This window comes from Antrostomus carolinensis, unplaced genomic scaffold (assembly GCF_000700745.2).
Source record: "Antrostomus carolinensis isolate BGI_N321 unplaced genomic scaffold, ASM70074v2 scaffold583, whole genome shotgun sequence".
In the NCBI taxonomy this organism is placed as follows: domain Eukaryota; kingdom Metazoa; phylum Chordata; class Aves; order Caprimulgiformes; family Caprimulgidae; genus Antrostomus; species Antrostomus carolinensis.
This window is the reverse complement of record NW_010305611.1, coordinates 33943-57896: the sequence shown is the minus strand read 5'-3', so window position 1 is coordinate 57896 and position 23954 is coordinate 33943. Positions and strand designations below refer to the sequence as shown.

The 23954-nt window shown below is 37.9% G+C and overlaps 1 protein-coding gene across 1 annotated transcript in view; it reads left to right on the top strand.

Moving 5' to 3' along the window:
• Positions 1-23954, top strand: part of CPQ (carboxypeptidase Q) — a gene marked incomplete at its 3' end in the record, with an annotated part of 80060 nt that overhangs the window by 29862 nt on the left and 26244 nt on the right. The window contains exon 3 of the mRNA XM_010164822.1: positions 9003-9210. Coding sequence (XP_010163124.1) covers positions 9003-9210 — 208 coding nt within the window. The remainder of the gene's footprint in view (positions 1-9002; positions 9211-23954) is intronic.

The following is a 23954-nucleotide window of genomic DNA, read 5'->3' as shown; positions in this document are numbered from 1 at the left end:
GGAAAAGCTATTCCTAAATACGTTTAAGAGAGGTTTGTATCTAATTTTTTTTTATGGAGGACAGTGTCCAAAGTGTACTGCCCTGAATGGTGTGTGATGTAGAGAAGGAAGGGAACAAAAGCTTCATCCAGGCCCTCTTCTGTGAGTTTGAAACTTTTCTCTGACTCCTTTCAGACCTCGCTCCCTTCTATTTACCTCTCTGGTCAGCTGATTAAAAGGAAGAAGTTTTATGGTGGGTAGGGCTAGAATCCTCCATCCCTACCCTTTTCCTTCTTCTCACTGGAAGTGTTGGCTGTCTGTTAGCCTTTACCATGACCATCTTTTGAAAGGAGGAAGAACTTCCCCATACTGTCCCGTAATATGTTGTCTTGAACATCAGAAGAGGCTCAAGTTTCTGATGTGACTTAATGTATATATCTGTGTATGGGAGAGCTTGACCTTCCCTGCTACTTACTGTCTGCAAAGAAGCAGAGGCTTGGAAGCACTGATAGGGTGACTGATCCTGTGTGATACCTCTTCACACCTGTTTGTGCCTGATAATTTTAATGTAAGAATACATTATCAGTAATAACAAACATCATAAAATGGAAGAGGTATGAGGCCAGATCAGTATTCTAGACAGCTGCCTGTTAGTTTGCTTATGTATTGCTAGCTCTGTGATGCCTCTTTGTCTGATTCTCTGCTTTCCAATGAAAGAAAATTAGTTTTATTGTTGTTGTTTTGTTTTGGGTGTTTGGGGTTTGTTTTTTGTTGTTGTTTGGATTTATTTATATTGTTCCTGGAGGTATAACATATATCATCTGTTTCCAGTGAGGTTTTTTAAATTTGTCCTGTGTGCTCACTAGTCTCTGGTGATACAGGGGTTACTGAAGATATAAATATCAGGCTGAGAAGCCAGGATTTCAACAAAAAAATAAAAAGAGACCCCACAAAGCTGGAAGTCTTGCAGCTGTTGGCAATTAGGATTGTCACTGGTGTTCCCTCCAGGAGCCCTCTGCTAACATACCTATGGTAGCATGCAGCAGGCAGCTGCGTTCTCACAAGGCAGGGATGTAAACACAGGAGGAGGGAGCTTCGTTGTTCATACGGAGCAGAAGGTGGCCAAACAGGTGTATGACTTAAATGGTTCCCTCAAGGTATTGTCAGCTGCTGGAGAGTCATCCTCGTGTCTGTAAGATGCAGAAAGTTTCTGTTTCTGTTGAAGAGCAGCTGGTGCAAGCCTCCGTTTCCTACAGACATTTGGAAAGGATCGTGCAGACTTTTCTACTTTCCCAGCAGTTGGATAGTCCCGGGGTGGAATTCATTGGACTTGCTTCATTTGATCTTTTTACCGTTCACAGTTGTTTTCTGCTTCTTCTTTGACAAACTATATCTAATCTACAGCATTTAAAAAAGTTTTTCAGTGGTTATAGAATTTCCTTGGTGTGTGTGGTACTGAGTATTATAATGAAATACAAACATATACGAATTAGTTGCATTCTGTAGCCTATCACGTATGTAATTATGTCAAAGCTATTACGCTTGTTTGGTAAAGCCTAATTTTAATGAGTACCTAGCACTGATTAGATGCAGTTTTCTAAATGTTGATTTAAATGGAGTCCATGTGGTAATAATAATGCCGTTCTTTTTTTCAAAGGGAGTTTTCCTTGGTAAGGCAAATAGTTTCTGGAGTCTTTCTTACACTTCATTACACTTGTGCAGATGCTACATCAATTAAAGGCTGGTACAAAGTAATCTGGAAGAGACTGCATAACTAGACTCCAATATTCTATCCTTAGTAACAGACTGCAGTATTATTTAATTCCATATTTGTACCATATCATATTTTTGGTCCTTAGTTTCTTAAAATTTTCTGTGCATATTCATATTTTGTTTCAAATGTAGCAGTCTTAATATAATTTCAATTTACTGTAAACTAACAAATCAAATCCTCCAAAGGCCATATAGGAAGCAAACAAAACAAGAGAATCTTGATACAGATGATGACAGAAACACAAAATTAGGCTGGATTTATTTTTTTGATATTTTGTCAAGTGGCTGTAAATGGGGAATAATCTTGATTTTATTTTTAAAGACCTAATTCTTCTGAGAAGATTTAACAATACTTTTGACATTTTTGACTAATTCTGTTACAGTTTGGCCTCTCTATCCAGATAATGGTGAGAATCTTGAAAGAACATACACAGTCTGAGTGCATACAAGGACAAGTTTTGTTTTGTAAGGTCTTTATGGTGCTGGAAAAGGGGATTTACTTGAATGGAGTTCAGCCCTTGCCATTCAGCTCTCAATGAAGAGAAAGGTACAGGAGTGAGGCACTCATGAGTAGCAGTTCTCTGTAGCTAAGCATGAGATCAAGATGTACAGTTTCCTTTCTGTTTTGCTACGGGATGTTCCATCACTCCTTTAAACTGTAAAGCTTTGTATGTGAGGGGGTTTTCTGTGATATGTGCAATATACAAGTGAAAAAAACAGAACCAAAGTATGAGGAGGATGTGACCCTATTACCAAGAGTTAAAGCTGTGATCTTGCTATGGGTATAGCTAGTGATTAATATAGTCATGGTTGCATTCAGGAATGTATTTTATTATTTAAGTCAGTAATAACAAAGTAGCTGACCTAATATGAATGTTTAGGTTACATGTGTTTGGTACAGTGAATATGGCTTGTGTTCCTGTAGAAAATAGGTGGTCATGTATGTAATTAGAGTCTCACAATGTGTTTGTCTGAGTGAGTAAACTAAAGATACTTAGACAACATTAATTTTGTATTTCCCAACCCTAGATTGATTTATGAGGTTGGTGTGAAGAGTTGTGCATTGCCAGTGTTTGTATACACATTACAGCTGAAGTAGGTCTTTGTAAGCTTTCTTATAATCAAGTTTTGTTTTGTTTTGTTTTCTTTTAGTCATGTTAGAGTTCTTGTAATATCATGCTTACTTCTCCCTTTAGGAGATTGCTATCTTTGCTTAGTTTTCAACTTGAGATGTGTTTTCCATCAGAGCATCCAGTTTAGCTTGAAGCACGGGTTCTTACACGGTTTATTTGTCCTTGAGCATTTTAGCTTATCTTAGAGATAAGGGTTGGTAGATCAGGAATGAAGTAATGAAGCATGCAAGGTCAGCTACCACAGTAACAAGAGTTAGAACTGACCTGACACCAGCAGCCCATCTTTTCATCCATGCCTTTTAGTTTCTCCACTTTTGATTATTTTTCTTAGAAGAGAAACTAATTAAGTAGATGCTTCTTGACATTTTTTACCCTTACTTAACACTTTTCTGTAAGGCATAAGCAGATCTGTTTCTTACTAGTCATTTGATATGCACTTCTAACAGAGAAAATGCTTTATTTTTGGAGCCCTTCCTCTGCTTTGTTATTCATACTGTGATTCTTCTCTTAAATACTTTCCAAGATGTGAAATCGAGGGGTTTATCAAAACCAAAATCCAACCACTTTATTTATCTGACTCTTGTCTACAGATGGTCTTGAGACTGAATGATGACAAGTTTTTATTGACATTAATAGGTTTATAAAGGATGAATCTAGCTAGATGTACTCATTTTTTTTAAGAAGAACAGGTGCTTTTGTTAAACAATTAAAAAAAAAAACAACCCTACACTCCTCTACTAAACACCAAAGTATGGTGTAAAGTATGTATATAAATAAAGTTTTGCAAAATGAATTCAGGCTTTGCTGGATGACCGCATTTTCAAGAGTGTGGGTTTGAAGCTGACATCACTGCCAGGTGTTAGTAAGATATGCCAGATGTGCATCTCACTTGCCCATAGGAACCAATGTTGCAAAGATCAATGCCAATTCTGCATCAGGGTTGCTCTGTGATCATAGAATGATTTGGGTTGGAAGGGGCCTTTAAAGGTCATCTAGTCCAACCTCCCTGTAGTGAGCAGGGACATTTGCAACTTGATCAGGTTGCTCAGAGCCCCTTGAATGTTTCCAGGGATGGGGCTTCTGCCACCTTTCTGGGCAACCTGTTCCAGTGTTTTACCACTCTCATTGTAAAAAATTTCTTCCTTATATCTAGTCTAAATCTGCCCTCTTTTCATTTAAAGCCATTACCCCTTGTCCTGTCGCTACAGGCCCTGCTAAAAAGTCTGTCCCTATCTTTCTTGTAGGCCCCCTTCAGGTATTGGAAGGCTCCTATAAAATCTCCCCAGAGCCTTCTCTTCTCCAGGCTGAACAGCCCCAACTCTCTCAGCCTGTCCTCATAGAAGTGTTTTATCCCTCTGATCATCTTTGTGGCACTCTTCTGGACCCACTCCAACAGGTCCATGTCTTTCTTGTGCTGAGGACTCCAGAGCTGGACACTGTATTCTAGCGTGGGGTCTCACTAGCCTGGAGTAGGGGGGCAGAATCACCTCCCTCAACCTGCTGGCCGTGCTTCTTTTGATGCAGCCTGGGATATGGTTGGCTTTCTGGGTGCGAGCACACATTGCTGGCTCACATCCAGCTCTTTATCCACCAGTACCCCCAAGTCCTTCTCCACAGGGCTGCTCTCAATGCCTTCATACCCCAGCCTGTATTGGTACTGGGGATTGCCCTGACCCAGGTGCAGGACCTTGCACTTGGCCTTGTTGAACCTCATGAAGTTCACATGGGGTTCTAAAGCTTATCCAGGTCCCTCTGGATGACATCCCATCTCTCAGGCATGTCAGCTGCACCACTCAGCTTGGTGTCATCAACAAACTTGCTGAGGGTGCGCTCAATCCCACTGTCTCTATGGTTGATGAATATATTAAATAGTACTGCTCCCGGTATGGATCCCAGAGGGACACTAGTTGTCACCGATCTCCGTCTGGACATCAAGCCACTTGCTGAGGGTGCGCTCAATCCCACTGTCTCTATGGTTGATGAATATATTAAATAGTACTGCTCCCGGTATGGATCCCAGAGGGACACTAGTTGTCACCGATCTCCATCTGGACATCAAGCCGTCTCCCTCACGAGTTTTATGTGATACTTTCCTTTCTTTTTCTGGGGCAGGGACTGGTAAATGAAAGTCAGATTTTTTATTTTTTTTAGTAAATTTATTTTTCTTTAGAAAAAATAGCCACAAAGTCATGTTTGTTCAGACACAGGGAAAATATTCTTCCTTGCCTACAAGTACCAAAATTCCTTCTCTTGAAACCACATCCTTTTTGCCCCGTTTTGAGCCAAACTCAGGTCTGCTTCTCTCCATCGTTGCCGGTTACACACCGAGCCTGCTAATAATTTCTTTTCTATTTTGTTTAGTTAATTCTTGCTCAGGCTTTGCCATATGGCCTGCAGCCTTTCCAGTTTTTGGTGATTTCTGCATAAAAGGGGCTCAATTTACTTTACCTAGAATTTTTTTAATGTACTATTTGGTGCTTTAGTAAGTGGACACTTTATTTTGGCACTGCCTGTACCAAAATGTCCTAATTTGGGTAGTTGGGTTTATCTTTATAATCTCAGTAGTAGTACTAAAAACAGTAGTTTGGGCATAAAAATGGCAAGACTACCACATGACTTTAAGGTTTATTTTTTAGGCTAATCTAGTGGATTGACCTTGGCTGGACATCAGGTGTCCACCAAAGGAGAGAGAAAATACAATGAAAGGCTCATGAGTCGAGATAAGGAGAGGGAGAGATCCTTCACCAATTACCATTGTGGGCAAAACAGACTCAACTTGGGGAGCACCTCCTCCCCAACCTTCTTCACTGACCTTGGTGTCTGCAGAGTTGTTGCTCTCATATTCTCACTCCTCTCTCTGGCTGCCATTGCACAGTTGGGGGTTTTTTTCCCCTTCCCCTTCTTAAATACATTATCACAGAGGTGCTACCACCATTGCTGATGGGCTAGCCCTTGGCCAGCAGCAGGTCCGCCTTGGAGCCGGCTGGCATTGGCTCTGTTGGACATGAGGGAAGCTTCTGGCAGCTTCTCACAGAAGCCACCCCTGTAGCACCCCTTCTACTGAAACCTTTCCATGTAAACCAAATTTACTCCAGAGTAAATTTTTTACCTGCAAACGTTCATTCATTTGGGGTGTGTAAGCGTGCGTGCATCTCACTGGGTTGTCGGAAGCTTTATTCACAATTGTGGTGGACTGTCAGGATTGAACATCCAAAAGAAACATAATTGCTACTTATACTGGAGAAACAAATACAATTTTAGGGTTATTTTTGTTGAGTATCTGGGAAATAACAAGGGGAGTGAAATCAATACAGGTGGTGATAAAACCTGAATCACTGCAGTTCAATGTACATGGCACGTTAGTATTCAGACATAATCTTGCCAGAAGACTCAGGTGAATGGATTCATTTAAAATGTGCAAAAACTGTTTGTTTCTGCTGAGTTGTTGAATGCAGGGGGTTTTTTGAACATTAATATATGAAATTGTGATCTCTTATTTTCAGTGTGTTGTTTATTTTATGTTCTTTGGGAAGTCTGGTTAACATGCTGGGTATATCCACAAACACTCAGAAAAAATATTAAACATATGCAGCAAATTGTTGGAGTTTATAAGCGTGGGTGGAGAGGGTGGGGGCTCTTTTTTTACAGGGACAAATGGAAAGAAAAAAATACATAAGATCTGAATTTATAAGTCTACGTGAGTTTATCCTACTTGGGGAGGATTATGTGGCACAAGAGGTTCCAAGTACCCAGGTAGCTCTATGAGCTATGGGTCACCTGACCTGCAAGGCTGATGAGGAGAAAGGGCACTGGCCTTCGTATGAGGTTCAGCCATAAACAACTGGGAGCAATAATTTCCTAAAGTGTTGCCACCTAATAAACAGATCTGTCTTCACACTGAAGCAGCTCCCATAAGACCTCTGTAACTGATTTTTGTATTTTCTTTGCAAATACATATCTGCTCTGCAGGGTATGTTATTGATTATGATATGACTTGTTATTGTTGAGAAGGATTTATTCTTCTAAAGAAATAGAGCTGAATAATCTCTCCCATTTTACCTAATTTATATCCTTACAAAGTGAATTTCTCCCTCCCTCATCACCACATCTCCTTTAGGAATGACATGTTTTTTTCCCAGTTTAGAAGAGTTAAAAATCTCCCAATTTTTAATTTTTTTTTTTGTTTAAATGTATAAAAATATGTGTCTGCTACTATAAGCAGGCTCATAGGTGAAGATTTTCACATATTGGACATGATTCTGGGCAACTGGCTCTGGGTAGCCCTGCTTGAGCAGGAGGGTTGGACCAGATGACCTTCAGAGATCCCTGCCAACCTCAACCATTCTGCTATTCTGTTATTAATATATGGATAAATGGTGTTAAAACTTGTAACAGCTGTTGTGAGGAGTGTAATCTGGTTTGAAAGCTTCAGCTCTAGCCCTTCTTCATAGGGTAACGTAGACAAAGATAAGATTTAGCTTTAGAGATTTCCTTCAGCAACTTAATTCACTGGCATTTTGCTGATAAAGTTAGAATTTAGTAACTGAGACAAATAGCATATTCATAAGAATATTGAAGAAGCCTCTACATGGCTGAATATTTTATGTATATTGAAAGTACCTCTGCAGTAGTGACTGAAACTTGAGAATTACAAAGTAGACCTGAAATAAAGGATTACAAATGTATTATTTCAGCTCTCAGATTTACTGCAGAGGATGGCCAGTACTGGAGAGCTACTTATTCAGAGTTTTACTCTAATATTTCAATGCACAGTTTTAAGCTTATTTTAGGATTTAGGATATATAATTGTATACCAGTTGATTTCTGATCATTAATGCAGTGTCAGAATGGTTCTCAAGTGTTCATTGAGTCCATCTTCTTGAAACAGAGAGTATCTTTATTCCTCTTTTACAAGTGGGAAATGAAGGCAATGAATGATTTTATATCGGGAGTATTTGTGAGTTTGGACATACATCTAGATCCTGATTTCTCGTTCTTCCCCACATGTTTTTTTCCACTGTATCTAGCTTTATATACAACTTCACTTTAAAAGCGTTGACTTCAGCTGCAGCTGTAATACTCAGTACTTCTGCAAGTCAGATCCAAAAAACCTCAACAGAAGCACCAGAAAATGAGAAAAAATGTAAATAATAGCCAAATGTGAAAAAAGTGAAGGAACTTGTTAAGGAAATTGTCCATTGCCTTTTAGTGATCCTGTGATGTTAGATGTGGAAGCATTCACTCCAGTTAGCTCTGCAGTCAGTGGTGGTAGAAGGAGCCTCTGGAAGGGAAATAATTGCTTTACACATTCATGAAACCATCTGCAGCTTTCTGAGAGGAGAGAAGAAGTCACTCCATATTGCACTGTGAATGTCAGAGGAACTTTGTGATTTATTTTTTAAATTATTTTTCCCCTTTTTTATCTCCACGAGGCATAGCTATTCCTAAATGGAAGACACTGAAGCCTTGCATCTAATGGTTCATATTTTTCTTTTTCTTTGCATAATTTGTGTAAAGTTAATTGTTGGGGGTTTGTTTGTTTGTTTGTTTTATTTTAGTTCTCTTTTGTCTGCAGGTAGTGGTTGAAACATCGAGTGTCCTGAGAACAAATAAATGTGCTGGGTTTTTTTTATAGTCTCATTGTCTTATTTTTCCTGAAGTCTCTCATATTAGTGCTCTTCAAAATAAATCTCCAGTCTAATGTTGAATTAGTTGAAGTAGTGAATTTTAATTTCATTAATTGTTACAGATCAAAAAACCACACTTCTTACAGACTGTTCACTTACTGTCTCATTGCTTTTATTCCTGATAAAGCAGTGAAGGAAACGTGATATCAGAGCATTTACTACTGTAATGTTAAAGCATGACAATGACCTAAATAGAACGGACACAGAATAGCTTTCCAGACATATGGAATGGTAACAGTCAGATATTCTGATCAGTATAAAAACACTTGATGTATTTTATCAAAAGGTTTATTTTAAAATAGTAAATATATCCTTTTTGAGAGTCTACTGAGGATGGTAGTGAAAGTATTCTTTTTAATAATTCTATAAAAATGATAATAGCTCACAGACCTAAGTTGTTAGCACTGTGTTTTTATTTTTGTTTTCACAGCCCACATACAGGGTGGCAGAATTACCAGCCTGATGTGCCCAGGATTCCCACTGCTTGTATCTCTGTGGAAGATGCTGAAATGATGTCACGGATGTCTTCCCGGGGCACTAAGATTGTTGTGCACCTGAAGATGGGGGCTAAGACCTATCCAGACTCTCCTTCCTTTAACATTGTGGCAGAGATAGTTGGCAGCAAGTACCCAGAGCAGGTGAGTGAGAATATACAGAAAGAAACTTATTTTGTTCTTTAGAAATACAAAAAAGTAAAACCCCAAGGAACATCTTTTCCTAAGAAATCCTTGAAACGAGTAACTCTTATTCACATATTCTTCTCCATTTCAGACATCTTGACTCTTCAGTTTTTTTGCAGGTAGCAGGTTTGAAACCACCAGACTCAGATCTAATGTACTCGGATATATTTTAGAAAACTATAAGAATTACTGTGTTCTAAGAACAGGAAATTCAACTAAACTGTACACAATTTAACCTCCTCCTTTTTGTTTCCCTGACTTAAAGCCCACTTTAAATACTACCATCTGCATAGGCTTACGAAGAAGCGTGTATGTAAGCAGAAGTGAAATCCTAGCACTGTAACAAATACAGTTATAAATAATGAGCAGTAAGTTAAGGTTGCCATAATGATTTGTACTTGGCATTTGCTTATTGTTCTGTTAATAATCTTCAAGTGGTTTCTTGATCAGGCAAATAAGGCAGGTTCTGCTGCCTGGAAATAAATTGTTTACCCAAGTTTTTTCTCAAATGTAGAAGTGAATACAGGGTGTCAGTTTAACTTTTTTTAAATTTTTTTCCTGTGCAAATCATTGCTGCATTGTAGCAGGAGTTGTATATGTGTTAGTTTGGAAGAATAAACCATCTGCACTAAAAAGTATGTGCAAATTTTGTTAGAACACTAGTTAATCCTAAATTATTGGTTTCCATTTTAAGACTTTTCTTCCTGCTTTCTCTTTTCTTCCAACTTCTTAGCCAAAAATCATACAAGCTAAATTCATGGTGCAGAAGGATTTGTGCCTAGTATGAGGTCTTCTGTGTCAGCTTACAACATGGAATTAATTTTCTGGCAGTATGGTTTGTTGTGAAAATGCTGATGGGACCTCAGTTATAGCAGCACTAGAAATTGCTGCTGGAGTACATCTACCGAGCTACAATTTTTTTTAAACATTGTAGTTTTCTAACTTCAATGGAAAATAAGAATTACTACCTCTGTCCTTTAAACCAGGCAAAACTCTTATAAGATTTTATCTTTTCTGAGATGGTAGTTCTGTAGCTCTGCCTTGTGATTTCTAGAGATCCTCAGTGTAGGCATGAATGTATGGTTTCAGAAGCTTGATCACTGGGCAGGGAAAAAGTAACTACCCTTGTGCCTTGTGTTTGATTGGTTTACATACCATCAACTATGAGTCTAGCTTAATGAAAAGTGTTTTTACAAAGTTAAAGACAGTGCCTCAACTTCTAAATTAGAGTACAGTTAATTTAATTTTATGTAATTTTTTAGCCATGCTTCTAACCAGCTAATAGATGATATTTCCTGAATTGTTTGGTGTATTTCAAAATGCAAAATTTCAATTCAGGTTTTGAAGGGTCCAAATATAACCTTCAAAGATGTGTTAAGGTGCTTTCCTGTACTTGATTTTCTCTTTGCTGTCCTGCTCTGTTTCTTTAAGTAATGAAATGGATGGGGATCTCTTCACTTCTTCCACTGAGAAGCTTAGTTTTTTGAAACACTGAGTAAAGACTTATTTACAAGCCCCCTGCTGATGTTAATGGGAGTGGTAGTGGACACACTTTGAAAATGTAACCAAGAAACAGAAAAATAAAACAAGTGAATGTTTAGGTTTTTTAGCACTCAGTTCCTCTTGAAGCCTTAATGGGTGTTTCACCACACTCATTTCCACTGCGTTACTCTGGTAAAAATGGGAAACATCTAGCTATTTAGGCAGTAAAATACATTGCAGACCCAAACTCTTACAATGCCTTTTATGCCAGAGTGTTTCAAAATGCAGTACAAAAGCAGGGGAATAGAAAGGTGCCTTTTCCACAGGCCAAACTTTCAGTTTAAGTTTTGAATTGAAACAAAAGCAAATCTGGATCTCTGAACTCTGGGTGAGAAATCAGCAGCGGGTGGTATCACTCTTAGAAAGGTCTGAAGCAAAACAGTTTGAAATTAGTCTGAAGTCTCTGAAAGATTACTGGTCACAGGTATTGCAGCAAATTGTGACTTTAAAAACTGGAACTTAATTGAAAATGAGGGTCACTGTGGGATACTGCAGAAGGCTGGTGAGAAGAGATACAGTTCTAGATGTAATTGCACGTTAGGTATGTTTAAGTTCATCTATATATTGATCAGAATTTAATAGACTGCTTGATTTATAAATAATTCATTAATTCCTCCTGTGAGATTTTAGCCTGTGTATTAAAAATAATCACCAGGAGCTTGAAATATTTGAAAATTTTATGTTACAAGCAATGTTCAATATTATTATTAAAATCCTTTAAAGGAGAAAATAATTTCTTTTTTTCCTTAGCCTTTTTTGTTTTTTGCTTTATTTGACCACTCTTTTAGCATATCCAGTTCAGTCCCTCCTTTAAAAAATATTTTTCCAAGAGTTTTGTGTGGATTCTGGCATATAGCAATGGAGGGGGAAAAAAGTTAAACTGGAAAAATTTTAAGGAAAATAGGAAAAAAAAGTAGTTGAAATACTTCTCACATGTTTTCCTAAAAGTTTGCTGTGTTTTAAACTTAATATACTTAAAGTCCTGTAATACATGCTTTGTTTTGCTGTTGCAAGAAATGTTTGATATCGTCAAAATTGATACTCGGAATTGTCAAACTTGCAAGCCTTTGTTTAGGCACCTGTGCTTACCTTCAACACATTTATGTTTCTGAATAACTTAAAGCAGTAAAAGAAATGCAATTACTGCTTTGTGAAACATCAAGCTCTCAGGGATGCCTTCATCTTCAGAAGCAACGATGTGACCTGGGTGCAGATGTCCTGTTGCTTTTTGAGGCAGCTCTGTACCCAAGGCACACGAGTGCTTCTGAGAAGTTAACCCACTGATGCTTTAGGTTTCTGTTCTGCTTTATCCTTTCTGTTTGGGCAACCAGTAGCAGCAACTAAATTCTTTAGCATCAATTGCTCCAACTAAGAAAAATGTACTTTGAAACCTAGTGTAAGTTGCAACTTTGCACTACCAAGTTTTCAGGTGGTATAGAATGCATCTGAACAGAAAAAGGAAATTGATTTTGTCACACTGTCAGTAAAGTTCAGTGTCTCACCAATGTCTCTGTTCTGTTTGTCTTAGTATTATCCCTTCTAGGTTAGGGAAGGGCTGCTCTCCCCAGACAGGACCCTTGCTAATGTCAGAGTGGCTATGACTGTGCATGTTCTGAGCAGAGACATCTGCCATCCTCACTGTCAGTCTCAAGGTCCTTGTACCTTAGTACCTGCTGAGGCCTGAATACTGTAGGTGCCCAAAGGAGGTGAGCTTGTGCCTGTCATATAATGAGTTCAAGATCAAGCTTTTCTTCATATAAACAGATTGGAAGCAATGAGAACAAACATGCTATGACTTGATGCCCTGGCAGCCTTCTGAGCTTGGGACCCCCTTCTAACAGTGCTTAGCACAGCAGGGAGAGCGGAAAACCTGTGAGTTGCAGGACTTAACATATTTAAGCCTGTATGACTGCTGACAGTTGAGCCAAAGAGTTTGTGAAATGAGAAAGATATGGTAGCAGAACCTGCTGAGGTCCAGGCTGTTGCAGGTTAGAGACATTTGCAGTCCATTCCTGACTTTTATCTTGGAGGAGTTTTTGAAGCACACTTTTGAACCTGGGCCCATGCTGTTAACATCCTTTTGTACTGTACTGTGTATTGGTGAGATGTTTCATTTAAATTATGTAAGTTGACACTGGAGACTGACTGGCTGAGAAATTCACCAGTTAACTAATGTGATTTTCATTTGAAATTCAGGCAGAGCTGGCAGTACAACATGTTTGTCTTCTCATTTTAATACAGATGTAACATGATTGGTCTTCAAGTGCAGAAGCAACCGTTCCCATCTCTGGGGAAATGCTATAAATAGCAGCTGTTTCTTGTTAGTCTGTCTTCAATGTACCGAATGTGCCAAACACAGAACCACAAAATGCTTGATTAACTGAAAAGGTATCAAAGTGGATAAAGATATAATATTCTATAATCCCCACTTTCAGTGTCTTTCCATACTGTGTATTTCTTGGTGTGCAGTGCTGTTTTACTTATCTTACAGTTACTAAGTGATGGGAAAACTGTTTCCTAAGTGCCCTACAAAGTACATACATTTAATGGTTGCTCATTATTCTGTGATCTAGCATAAATACTGTAAAGCAGAAACAGAGGAGCTCATAAGTGGCTTTTTTGGAATCTTCAAGAGCTGTTCCAGGAATTTACTCTACACAGCTTTTTTGCCTCCTGTTTTTATGGAGTGCCATATTTACAGAATGTACTATTTGAAAAGTGACTCTATTTTGAACACCACAGGCATATAAGAGCATTGAAGAATGTGATATAGCTCTGAGCCAAGTTTGGACAGCGCTTTGGAAGTAGTAGTCCTAGGAATGACCTGGGAAACAGAGATGTTAAGGTAATAGATTGTGAAGGTCTTTACTGGTCTGTGATTGATGTAACAGAACCTGTTCTACAGAGGAAATAGCAGCTTATTTACTTTTTCATTCTTCTTCCTTTCCCTATTTCAAAAATCATCTCTCTCTCGGAATTTGTGATACTGGGCAAAGCTCCAGGGGGCAAGAGAACATGAAAATTGTTCAGACTTCTGAGCCTGTTAGGCATTCATGCACATAAGGGAAGAAATAATTTGTAGACAGAAAAAAAACCAACCCAACCCCAGAAAGAAAAAAAAAAAAAAGCAGCCTTCTCTGAAGACATATAATACTCAGTACAATGTTGTTTTATGGCCTGGCATCAGTTCTACATATGTTTACAAAATGTCTGTCTATTAGCCCTTTGATGTGGCTTCCAGATATCCCTATGCTCAAACTAAATAGTGCATACAATAGAGCTTTGAGTAGGAATGTTTTAAGAGGCTGATGCCATCATGTTATGGCTCCATTATCACATTTTCTCCATGTGGATTGTTTTGCTATTCATTCCAATATGTTGAAGGGTTTGTAAGTGCACTTCTGTGAGCCTCTCTCCTGTGACTGTAAACTGATGCTTGTCACTGCTAGAATGTTAAAGAATTTAAAAGAGTTTAAGAGATTATTATGAAGACTGGGTTTTGAGAGTGCCAGCCTATTACTTCATGATAATGGACTGATGGGAAAGAAGAAAGAGAAATGGTGAAAAAGAAACAAGAGAAAATGTGAAGAAGGAAGATTGCTATTGTTAGGAAATATTTTCTTTGAAGTTTTTGTATCAATATTTGCTGAAACAATTAGTACCCTCTGTGTGTATATTTGTTTTATTAGTAACAGGACTTTGTACTATTAACTGGGGAGGCGTTTTTATAGTGTTCCTTGTGGGAGTGTCAATGATGCTGTCATTTGTTCTTAAGCAGAGGTCTTGTCATGTTTAAAACACTCAAACTAATATGAAACTGATATGGAGGAAAATTTTTCTTTATAACTTGAACATTTAATTTATTTATTTTTTTTAAACTACCAGAAGGCCTACCAAATTTCAAAGTCTAAAGTCCATGCTAAATTTTGTGGTGTAGAGCTTGGCAAATCTTCTAAAACTTGAATTGCCCATTTAAAACCCAAGAGCTGACTGAAAGCATTTAATTCAACTGGGCAGGACTTGGCAATAGTTTCCTTTCTGACTCTGAATGACCGATATGTCCTAAAGTAGACAAATTTTTTGGAAGCCTCAGTATCTGAGTGTGCAACAAATACATCTTGTAAGTGATTTGTACATATGTGGTTGATGTAATTAAGGGGCAACAGTTAAAAAGCATTGATGCAACTGGTAGTATCCTAGGTTACTGCAGCACCAGGGTGACAGTGACAAGGGATGAGAACATCTAGGTGGCTTTCCTCACTGGAGTCAAGTGGAGTTTGGAGTAATTGAGTGGTATTGTCACCCTGATATACATGTTCCCTTTGGATTCTTTTGATGTAAACTCAGACAGCATTCCTTTTGCCTCTCACTTGACCGTGGGCATGGATACCACCATACACATGCCATCTGGCTGCCTACCCTGACCTCTCTCTCTTTTTGAATGCAGTCTGGTGTCAGCCCAAAGCTACTTACTAGACCTTTGCTCTGTGCACTACTCTTTGGAGCATTTGGTTGGATTATAACATCTTTTCTTCTTAAACTGCAACCAACTAAATTGTGAGACTAGAAGTTTAAAACAAAAATTTAGGATGCTTGTTCTATTGACCAGCAAATTTATCTCAGCACACAGTTTTGTATTCCCTTTGATAATGTGAGTATGAGCAGATACACTGTAATATTTTTTCTTTCCACCCATTCCTTTGTCTATACTCCCACACAGCAGTTAGAGAATTACTGTGGGATTTTATTTCAGTAATAATTTACATATACACATAGGGTTTACAGAATGGATGTGAAAGCTTTTTTTTTCTCCACATTAAAAAAGTTATTTTCTAACATTACACTGGATCCTTCTTGCATTCTAATATGCAAGACTACCTAAAGGGTAGTCCTGGGTTTGGCAGATGTGATACTTTCCTGAGGCATGAAGTAAGAAACCACAATATTGAGGAGGAAGGAGGAAAGAAACTATATCATAATTTTTATTATGAATAAGTAGGTGCCAGAAACTCTAGTGCCAAGTGTCAAGAATTAGTTTTAAAAAACAACTATTCACTACAGAAGTAGTCAAGTAACTGTAGTCATATGTTTGTTAGGTGCAGACTGTGTGATTGACCTTCTACAGCAGAAGGAGGACTACCAAGATAGTTCTTGTTTTAGTGAGTCTGCAGTCCAGAAGATGAGTACAGTGCTAAAAAATACATCTTTTCCATGCAAATCTAATGGAAAACTACATGTCTTAAGAGCATGTGGGTTGAATGCAGAGGGCTGTTCAACACAGACTCAGAGGTTCCCATACATGGGACCAATGTGGAGGAAGATCTAACAGTGAGATTTCAGATGGTGGATGAAGCTAACATTGTTAATGGGTTGGAGGGGAAATGCTAAAAGCAGTGAAATCTAAAATGGTCAGATTGGGGCTGAGGTGAAAGGGGGAAAGAACTTGGTCTGCTCAATCACGCTGAAATACTGACAGCAGAGGTGTTAAGAAACGTGTGATCGCAGCAGCTGAGAGAGATGGTTGCACAATAATAGAGCAGAGTATCTAGAAGAATTTGTACTATTAGTGGAAAGAGAGTATTTTTGAGAAACACTGAACAAGCTGCAGAATTGTGGGTAGACTTGTTAGGGTTTCACACATTGCATCGCCTTTGTCACAACGAGGTATAGGGAGAGATGGTGAAAATGGTAAGCTGACCACAGTTGGTGTGGTCTTTAAGATAATTACTCTCAAGATCTTGCTTTGTTAGTACATGCTTCAAAATGTTGATATCATTCGTTCTTGTTTTTTTATACCATTGCTATATAGGTTTTTATACAGTTTAATCAGCCTAGAAAAGAGTCCCTTAGGCTTCTGAGACCTTGAGGACCTTGCACTTTGCCACTGTAGCTTTATTGTTAATGTAGTAACAATGATGCAAAAGTATTTATTATGGTTTGACAAAGCAAAATACACTATAAAGTCCATTGTACCAGTAAAATTTGTCCAAAATGATTGTTAATAACATGTTAAAGGTCTTGTAAGGCTGGCAGGCATAAATCTTAATTAAATCAAAGAATGAGGTTTTTTAATAGAGTTTCTCAAGTATTATCAGTACTTACACCAACAATATATCATTATGTGATACATAATTTTTCTAGAATTTAATTGTGCACAATTATAATTCTAATTAATTGTAATGGGTTAATGGAAATTTTGGACAATTTCCTGATTTATATGGTTGACATTTTTCAATAGTGCTTGTCAGAAAAGTAAACTGGTTTATATGTTTAGGGCTGAGATCTCATTTCTTCTTTATTGAAGTTGCAAAGAGGAAAAAAAAAAAAAGGGCATGTTACAGTGGTTTTAAAAGCAAATGTATTTTGCACCATAGTTTCTGTAGGTTTGCTTCTTTGTACATACTGAAAAGTATGTTCCTCATAGTCTACGTTTGCTTTTCCCGCTAGTTTTTATTCTGTTGTTTATTCCATAGACTAATTTATAAATTTGAACAAAAATAACTAAAATATGTATTCTGGTAGTTACACAGTCCCTTGACATCTGATTTCTATCACAGTGGTCGCATTTACAATCATCATTGTGAAATATTAGTCTCAAAAACAGTGTACAATGTCCTGGTATAAATTACTCATAAAAAATTCCTGTGTCCCATTTAATCTAATCAGACATACATTTTCACATATAGGGCGTAGAATGGAATAATATAATGATGTAAAATGAAATAATCTGTAAACCACACTGCTTCAGAATTTTCATCAAATTGATGGTTTTTCCTAGACTGCATATAAGCAAATAGAAGTAGGATTTTCCTTGTGTTTTAAATATTTCCTCTCAGCAGAGAAGAGTATTAATGATATCTCAGTACTTCTGTATCACTTAAAATTCTGGGCATTATTTTTTAATTGTGTGTCTGATCTAATGATCATTGTACTTAGTTTCTGCTTTCAGTGATGTCAGCTGGACAAAGATCCTCTCCCTGTGCCAAATTTAATGTGCTGCTTCTGGGAGAAGTTATTGCATGAAATAATATTCCTTCACTGTAATGGAATTTGTTGCTGTAAGATATATCTATATATACATATATATAGATATAGTTTCAGGATACCTTCTTCTGTGGTGTGCTGCTTGGCAGAGAGGAACATCGTCTACCATTCCAAATGCAAACTCACTGTCATCCAGCTTCTTGCCAGGAAAGCGTTTACTGAGCTCTAAAACATGATGTCCTCCCTCCTCTTCTTCCCCCTTTCAAATAATCAGGAAGAGGACCTGAGATCACATTATTCTTTGTGAAGGAAAGGGAAAACAAGATCTTGAACTGTTGACAAGTGTGTTCCTCTCTGTTTTATCTTACAAGCAGATACTACAGCTCGTGTGGTCTGTTCTTCTTGTATGATTTTGTTTCTTGGCATTGTAAACCTGAAGTCAGGGATGTCTTCAGTTTATGTTCTTCACTTCTGCCTGAAGTCTACTGACCTCAGTTTATATGCTAAAGTGCTCCAGGGATCTGCTCACTTAGCTGGAATTAATGTTCAGATGATACTGTATTTGACTATCTCTTAACACATTCTGCAAGTTGTTCTGCAAGTCTTTCTGGAAGACTGCAGCTGTTACACTGTGCATATAAATAGGCTATAGTTAATAAGCTTATTTATAGCAACCCCAAGTCTGATGACTTTTTACTCATTCATTCGAGTTCCCAACCTTCAAATAAGTTGACAAAATAATTGGATTGCACTGTTACCCACTAGGTATGTTGCATTTAGTTTTTCATTGATTAATTTGGTAGTTTAATTTAAAATTGCCTAGACAAATTTAAATGCTGATTTTCAGGAAGGAGATACAGCTAAGTATAAAGAAATACAAATAAGCTGGCTTTGATAGATTGGTTAAATTTCAACCAAATTGGTAAAGATAATGTTCTAGATTATATTAAAATATATAAGCTTTTTATTCTTTTATCTGTGCACTCCGTCACACACACAATTTCCTGTAAAGATAACAGGAAACACAACAGCCCTCCCTGGCCCTGCAAAATACCCAGCAAGCTTTTCAAGAATGCTTGAGATTATTCATTGCATGAAGTCAGCAATGGCTGACTCAAATTACTTCCATTTTCATTTATCTGTAACAAGCATTTCTGTAAATTAAGAAAAAAATCAGGGAGCATTTTTGGTCACACTTCAGTGGGACCTTCTGAATCTGGTGGTCACTGGACCACAGTGAGGGAATGAAGAATGTGGCTGAAGTGTTGCCAAGGTCAAAATATAAAGTACTAAATAGTCTGGAGGAGAGAACAACAATTCAGAATAATCTTGGCAAATTCATAGGAATCATCAGTACTCATCAGGATGAAATGTGACCTGATCTTCTTTAGGAAACAGAAATTGATTGTACAATGTGCCCCTGGCAGCGTGGTTCATATAGGGTCCTTGCCATATTTACTGAGAACAGTTATAAGGATTTAGCAGGTGTGGTAGAAATTGTGGCATAAAAGTATTGAGATTATATCCAGCTTTTCCTTGTAAAATGCGAGCAAGCATGTTTTAGGTAGATCCAGCAGTTGAAGGGTCACACTTGAAGAACATGTTTGTACAGAGACCAGTGGAGGCATCTAGACAATCGTTCATGATGCAAAAAGCTCAGGCTGCTGAGAAAGCATCTGATTGTTCAGCATGCTGTAATGGCTGCAGTTTGTTTCGAAAGCCTCTGCACTAGAGTTGGCTTTGTTTATCTAATTATCTGTGTAGCACATTTACAGCTTTTAGTGACCTTTCAGCATAGGATTCAGCAATATCATTAAGCACAAATGTTAGCTATTTAAGATCCAGCCAATAATATATAGATGGGAAAATACATAATTTGCACGTCTGTCAAATTAAATCACTTGCTGCTAAATTAAATTTTGTTAAAGGATAAAGGAACCCAAGTTAATGTTGAAAGCACAAAGAAATTTCACTTTTGGTTTCTAATAGGAGGAAACTTTTCCCTAACTGGGAAAGGCTGTGTATGTTTAAAGGAAAAACAAGAAAATTTTTCAACCAAACCTTTCCCTGCTTATCTGAGAATCACTTAATGCATTTAAATTAAGATGATCTTTGAAAGCCAAAGAAGTTGAAGAAAGAGCAGCTAGCTTGCAGTAATTTTATTTGTTTAAATCTAGTGGCTTTGAAACTATTTAAATTGCTGTAAATATAGTTTTAGTGGTTTCAAAGAATCTTCTTTGTCTATAATTGCATTTTCTTTTAACTGTGTGTCTTTTAGGAATAGATAAGGGTTTATTCTTTTAGGGTGTTGTAAAAAGATACTAGCATATTTTCAATAACTTCATTTTGCTTCTTTGAGCACTTTAAAATCTCTTGTTGGATCTTTGAAGCAGAGAACTGATCTTTTTTTTTATTTTCCCTTATCTGAAACCACATATTTAATTGTAATGTGGATCATAATTGCTAATACCAATTTAAAACTGGGATGTTGAATCAAGCAGAACCAGAGATCAAGGGATTATCCACATTCTGTTGAATAAATACAGCGTATGGATGCAACACTGACCTGGGATATGAGTGTAGTGAGAGAAGGTAATGTGATGTCTTTCCCATCATGTAACTCAAAGCCTTCATCTCTTGTGGTGTTGAATAAGAGATATCTTTGTCCCCTTCTTCCTTGGTTAACCAGCTAAAGTTATTAACTCTATCAAATGATAATCCACAGAAATAATTTATCTGAAACGATTAGGATAATGCTATGCAATTGCTCTAAAGCTGACCTACTGAATTAGTAATTAAGGAAATTTATAATGTAAGGTCCTCAAGGCAGTCCTGTGAAGAACTTCCAATTTTTTCAGAGCTCTCTTCATTTTCTCTGGAGTGTCTCAGGTTTAATCAGACCTTTGCCTATAGAAAAAAAATTATTTTCTGGTACAGGGTTAACAAGCATGTGTCTTTAAAGATTTTGTTCTGCGGTTGAAATTGGAATTGGTTGGATGTGTGTATTAATACATAAGATTAATATTTTTAAAATTGATAAATCTAAAATGTTTATCATAGTCTTTGAACCTTGGAAAGGGATCTGAAAGTAACTAGCTTTTTTTTCAGAGTTTTTTGCCCTCTTTATTTTAATTCTTTTTGAAAAGAATAAAAATGGAGGAAAATGGTAGTGTAGATAGATAGCAAAATTGACTCAAACTGTAAGCAAAGGAATTAAATAATTCTGTGTCACTTCTTCAAATGCATAATAAATGGCACAAAAATATTTATTTGTGATTAATAAAAACACTCTGTAGTTAACCTACCTACCACAAATATACAAAAAGCAAGGCAAATGTGAATTCAGGATGCCATAATATGGGCTGCTATTGGCTCCAGTCTTGGGCCTAGAGGTACAACCTTCACCACTGGAACAATACCCACACATCAGGTAATGCCCTGCAGTGCTAACTTTGCATTGGTGGGGATGCCAGATTTCTAGCTCCCTTCCCCTCACATCCTGTCATCGTAAACCACCAGCCTTCTCCCAGACGTAATCCCCACCATCTGGTTTACTGCAGTCCCTTTTTGAAGTGGTGCGGATAGTCTTTCCTCCTTCTCCCATTTGTTTGAAATTAAGTGTAGGAAGAATTGTTTAACTGTGTGCTACAGCCAGATTCTCGCACTGTGGCCTGCAGAGTACCAAATGATGGAAACCTTTTTGGTGGTTGACACAGTGGGTCAGCTGGTGGGCAGGCTGCAGTTTTGCAAAGAGGAAGGAAGTTCTGTGGAGGTCTCAAGACCATGACCTCTGTGTGTCTTTGGCTCAGCCAGGAGTGGGCTCTCATTTTGTGGGCACGGAGCACGTTCTTGAATGAAATGCTGAATGGAAATACCCTTTCTGTGTTTTGCTGTCAGCGTTATTTATATTTGTGGCGCTTTAACTGAGCGCCTGCTCTACTGTTCCCCTGCTGAGTGTCTGCACGTGAGGTGAACGCACCTTCCCTGGCATTGCTGGTTTGCGCTGGGGAGTGCTGACTATGCAAGGGGAAGTCCTAGGGAAAACTGAAGGCAGTTGGAGTTTGGGTTTTGCCACTGATTGTTTCTAAAGAGATTTTTCCTCTTCAGTTGACCACTTGATGTAATCCATGTAGTGCTAGCCATATGAGGCACCTTTATTTCGATTACAAATTTGAATTAACTGCTCTCTGAGTTTGAGGTGACCTACAGAGGGTTGCCTCTCCTACCCAGTATTGTTACCTCTTTTCTGATTTATGTGTTGAAAGGAAATGGGACAGAGAAGTATTCAAAGTAGTTTTTTCCTTCAGGTATTTATGTGTTAAAGCAACTCCAAACAAACTGAATGTGTCAGCAGCTGTTCTTTCCTGAACCTCTCATTCCCCAGCAAAACCACAGAGGGACTGCTCAAAGGCTACTATAAGCTAGTCTGACAGAATTTAACCTTCTAGAATTGGCATGGTCGGTGTTCAGGCCAGAAGATGAGCCACCTGTGTTGCAATGTTAATGGTTAAAGGAGAGACAACATTCACATCTTCCAGAGTTCTCTGCTAAAATGCTTTGAGTCCTTCCTGAAGCAGAGCCCATAAGTAGTGATGAAACTTGTATTGTTGCTTTTCAACAACCTCCAAAAATTGTGGGGTAAACTGTTAAGACAACATGGACTCAAGCACCAATAACATGTGGATGAGACAAGTCTACATATTCTTTTTCCTCATCACATATTTTTAATAGTAATAGGACTGAGACTGTATTGATCTTGTGCTTAGATGAGATCAGTTCATAAATGAAAAACAGCTAGGTGAAGGTAAACTTGACAGAGGAGAATTGTGATGGGACAAAGAGATCAAAGAAACATTCTGAAGAATCTGCAAACCTGGTACTTCTGTCTTCTACTGAAGATATGTACCATGTACTGATAAATGTTATTTTATTTAGTTGTATTCAAGGTATTGATCCTTCTCTACTGCTCTTCAATTTAATGGGCCTGTGCTATCTAAAAACATAGAATGAAAACTGTAAACTCAGCAGGTATGCTTCTCTTGTATGATGGGCCACATTCTGACAAAGTTGTTGTAGGAGATGTTACTTCTCAAAGTTGGTCCAAGCTTGTAGAATGAAATTCCTCAGGAGATAAAAGCTTTTGCTGACCTTCTGTTCCAGAGAAAGGTAGCTTCCTTTGACCTAATTTTCTCTGCCATAGAAATATAGCACCATGTACATCTGCAAACACTGTTCCTCCCGCAAAAATAAACAAAGCTTTTTAGAAGACATTTGAATACATGTTTTTCTCCCCTTGGAGTGGATTAAAGGACAAACAGTATATGACACATACTCATCCTGCAGAATGATACACTGCCAGTGACTGTTTAACATGTACACATTGCAGAGGTTAATAGATAGCCAGGGCTACTCTGATACTACAGCTACAAATAAAGAATTTTTGATCCAACTCATTTGGAAAAAAAAGCTAAGGCTGGATGTAGTATTAGATTTTAGTCCCTTACTTTATGTCTGAAATGGCAGGGAAAGATCAGGCTTTGGGAACAGGGGATTCTACCTGATTAAAGGGCATCAATCCCATGAAAATCTCTACCAAAAATTTAGGGCCTTCCCCCAGTAGATAGGCTGGTAGGTGAACTCAGAATAAGAAGCAAGAAAATGGCATCTCTCTGAAGTTTTCTCAGTTTGTATCTACTGAAGCATTTGAGGAGACATTGCCTTCTTCCTGCCAGTAGCATCTGGACTGTTCAAGCACTTGGAAATAAAAATCACTGGGGAGTAGTCTGGTGTTTCTATTTCCCCATGTAGAGAAATGTGTGTCTGTGGTGGTATCAGCCCAGAGCAGCCATCCCCATGAGGGTTCAAACATGGGACCCATCAAGTAAAAGAATCTCATGTCCCCAGTCCAAGCATCCAAATTCTGATCTTGGATGAAGTCATTCCTTTGCCTGAGGATTTTCTTGGATTTTGTAGTCCTCGTGGATGTCCAAATATTCGTGATGGTATTAAACACTGACTTAAACTTAGTTTGCCAAAAGATGCAGTGGGCCAGATCCATGACTCATGGTGATCTGTATCTTTTTTTTTTTTTTTTTCTATTTCTTTTACTGGAAATTAAGCAGCTTTTCAAAGACTCAGCAAATACCAAATAGCAGCAGTATCTCTGTTGAGCTCCC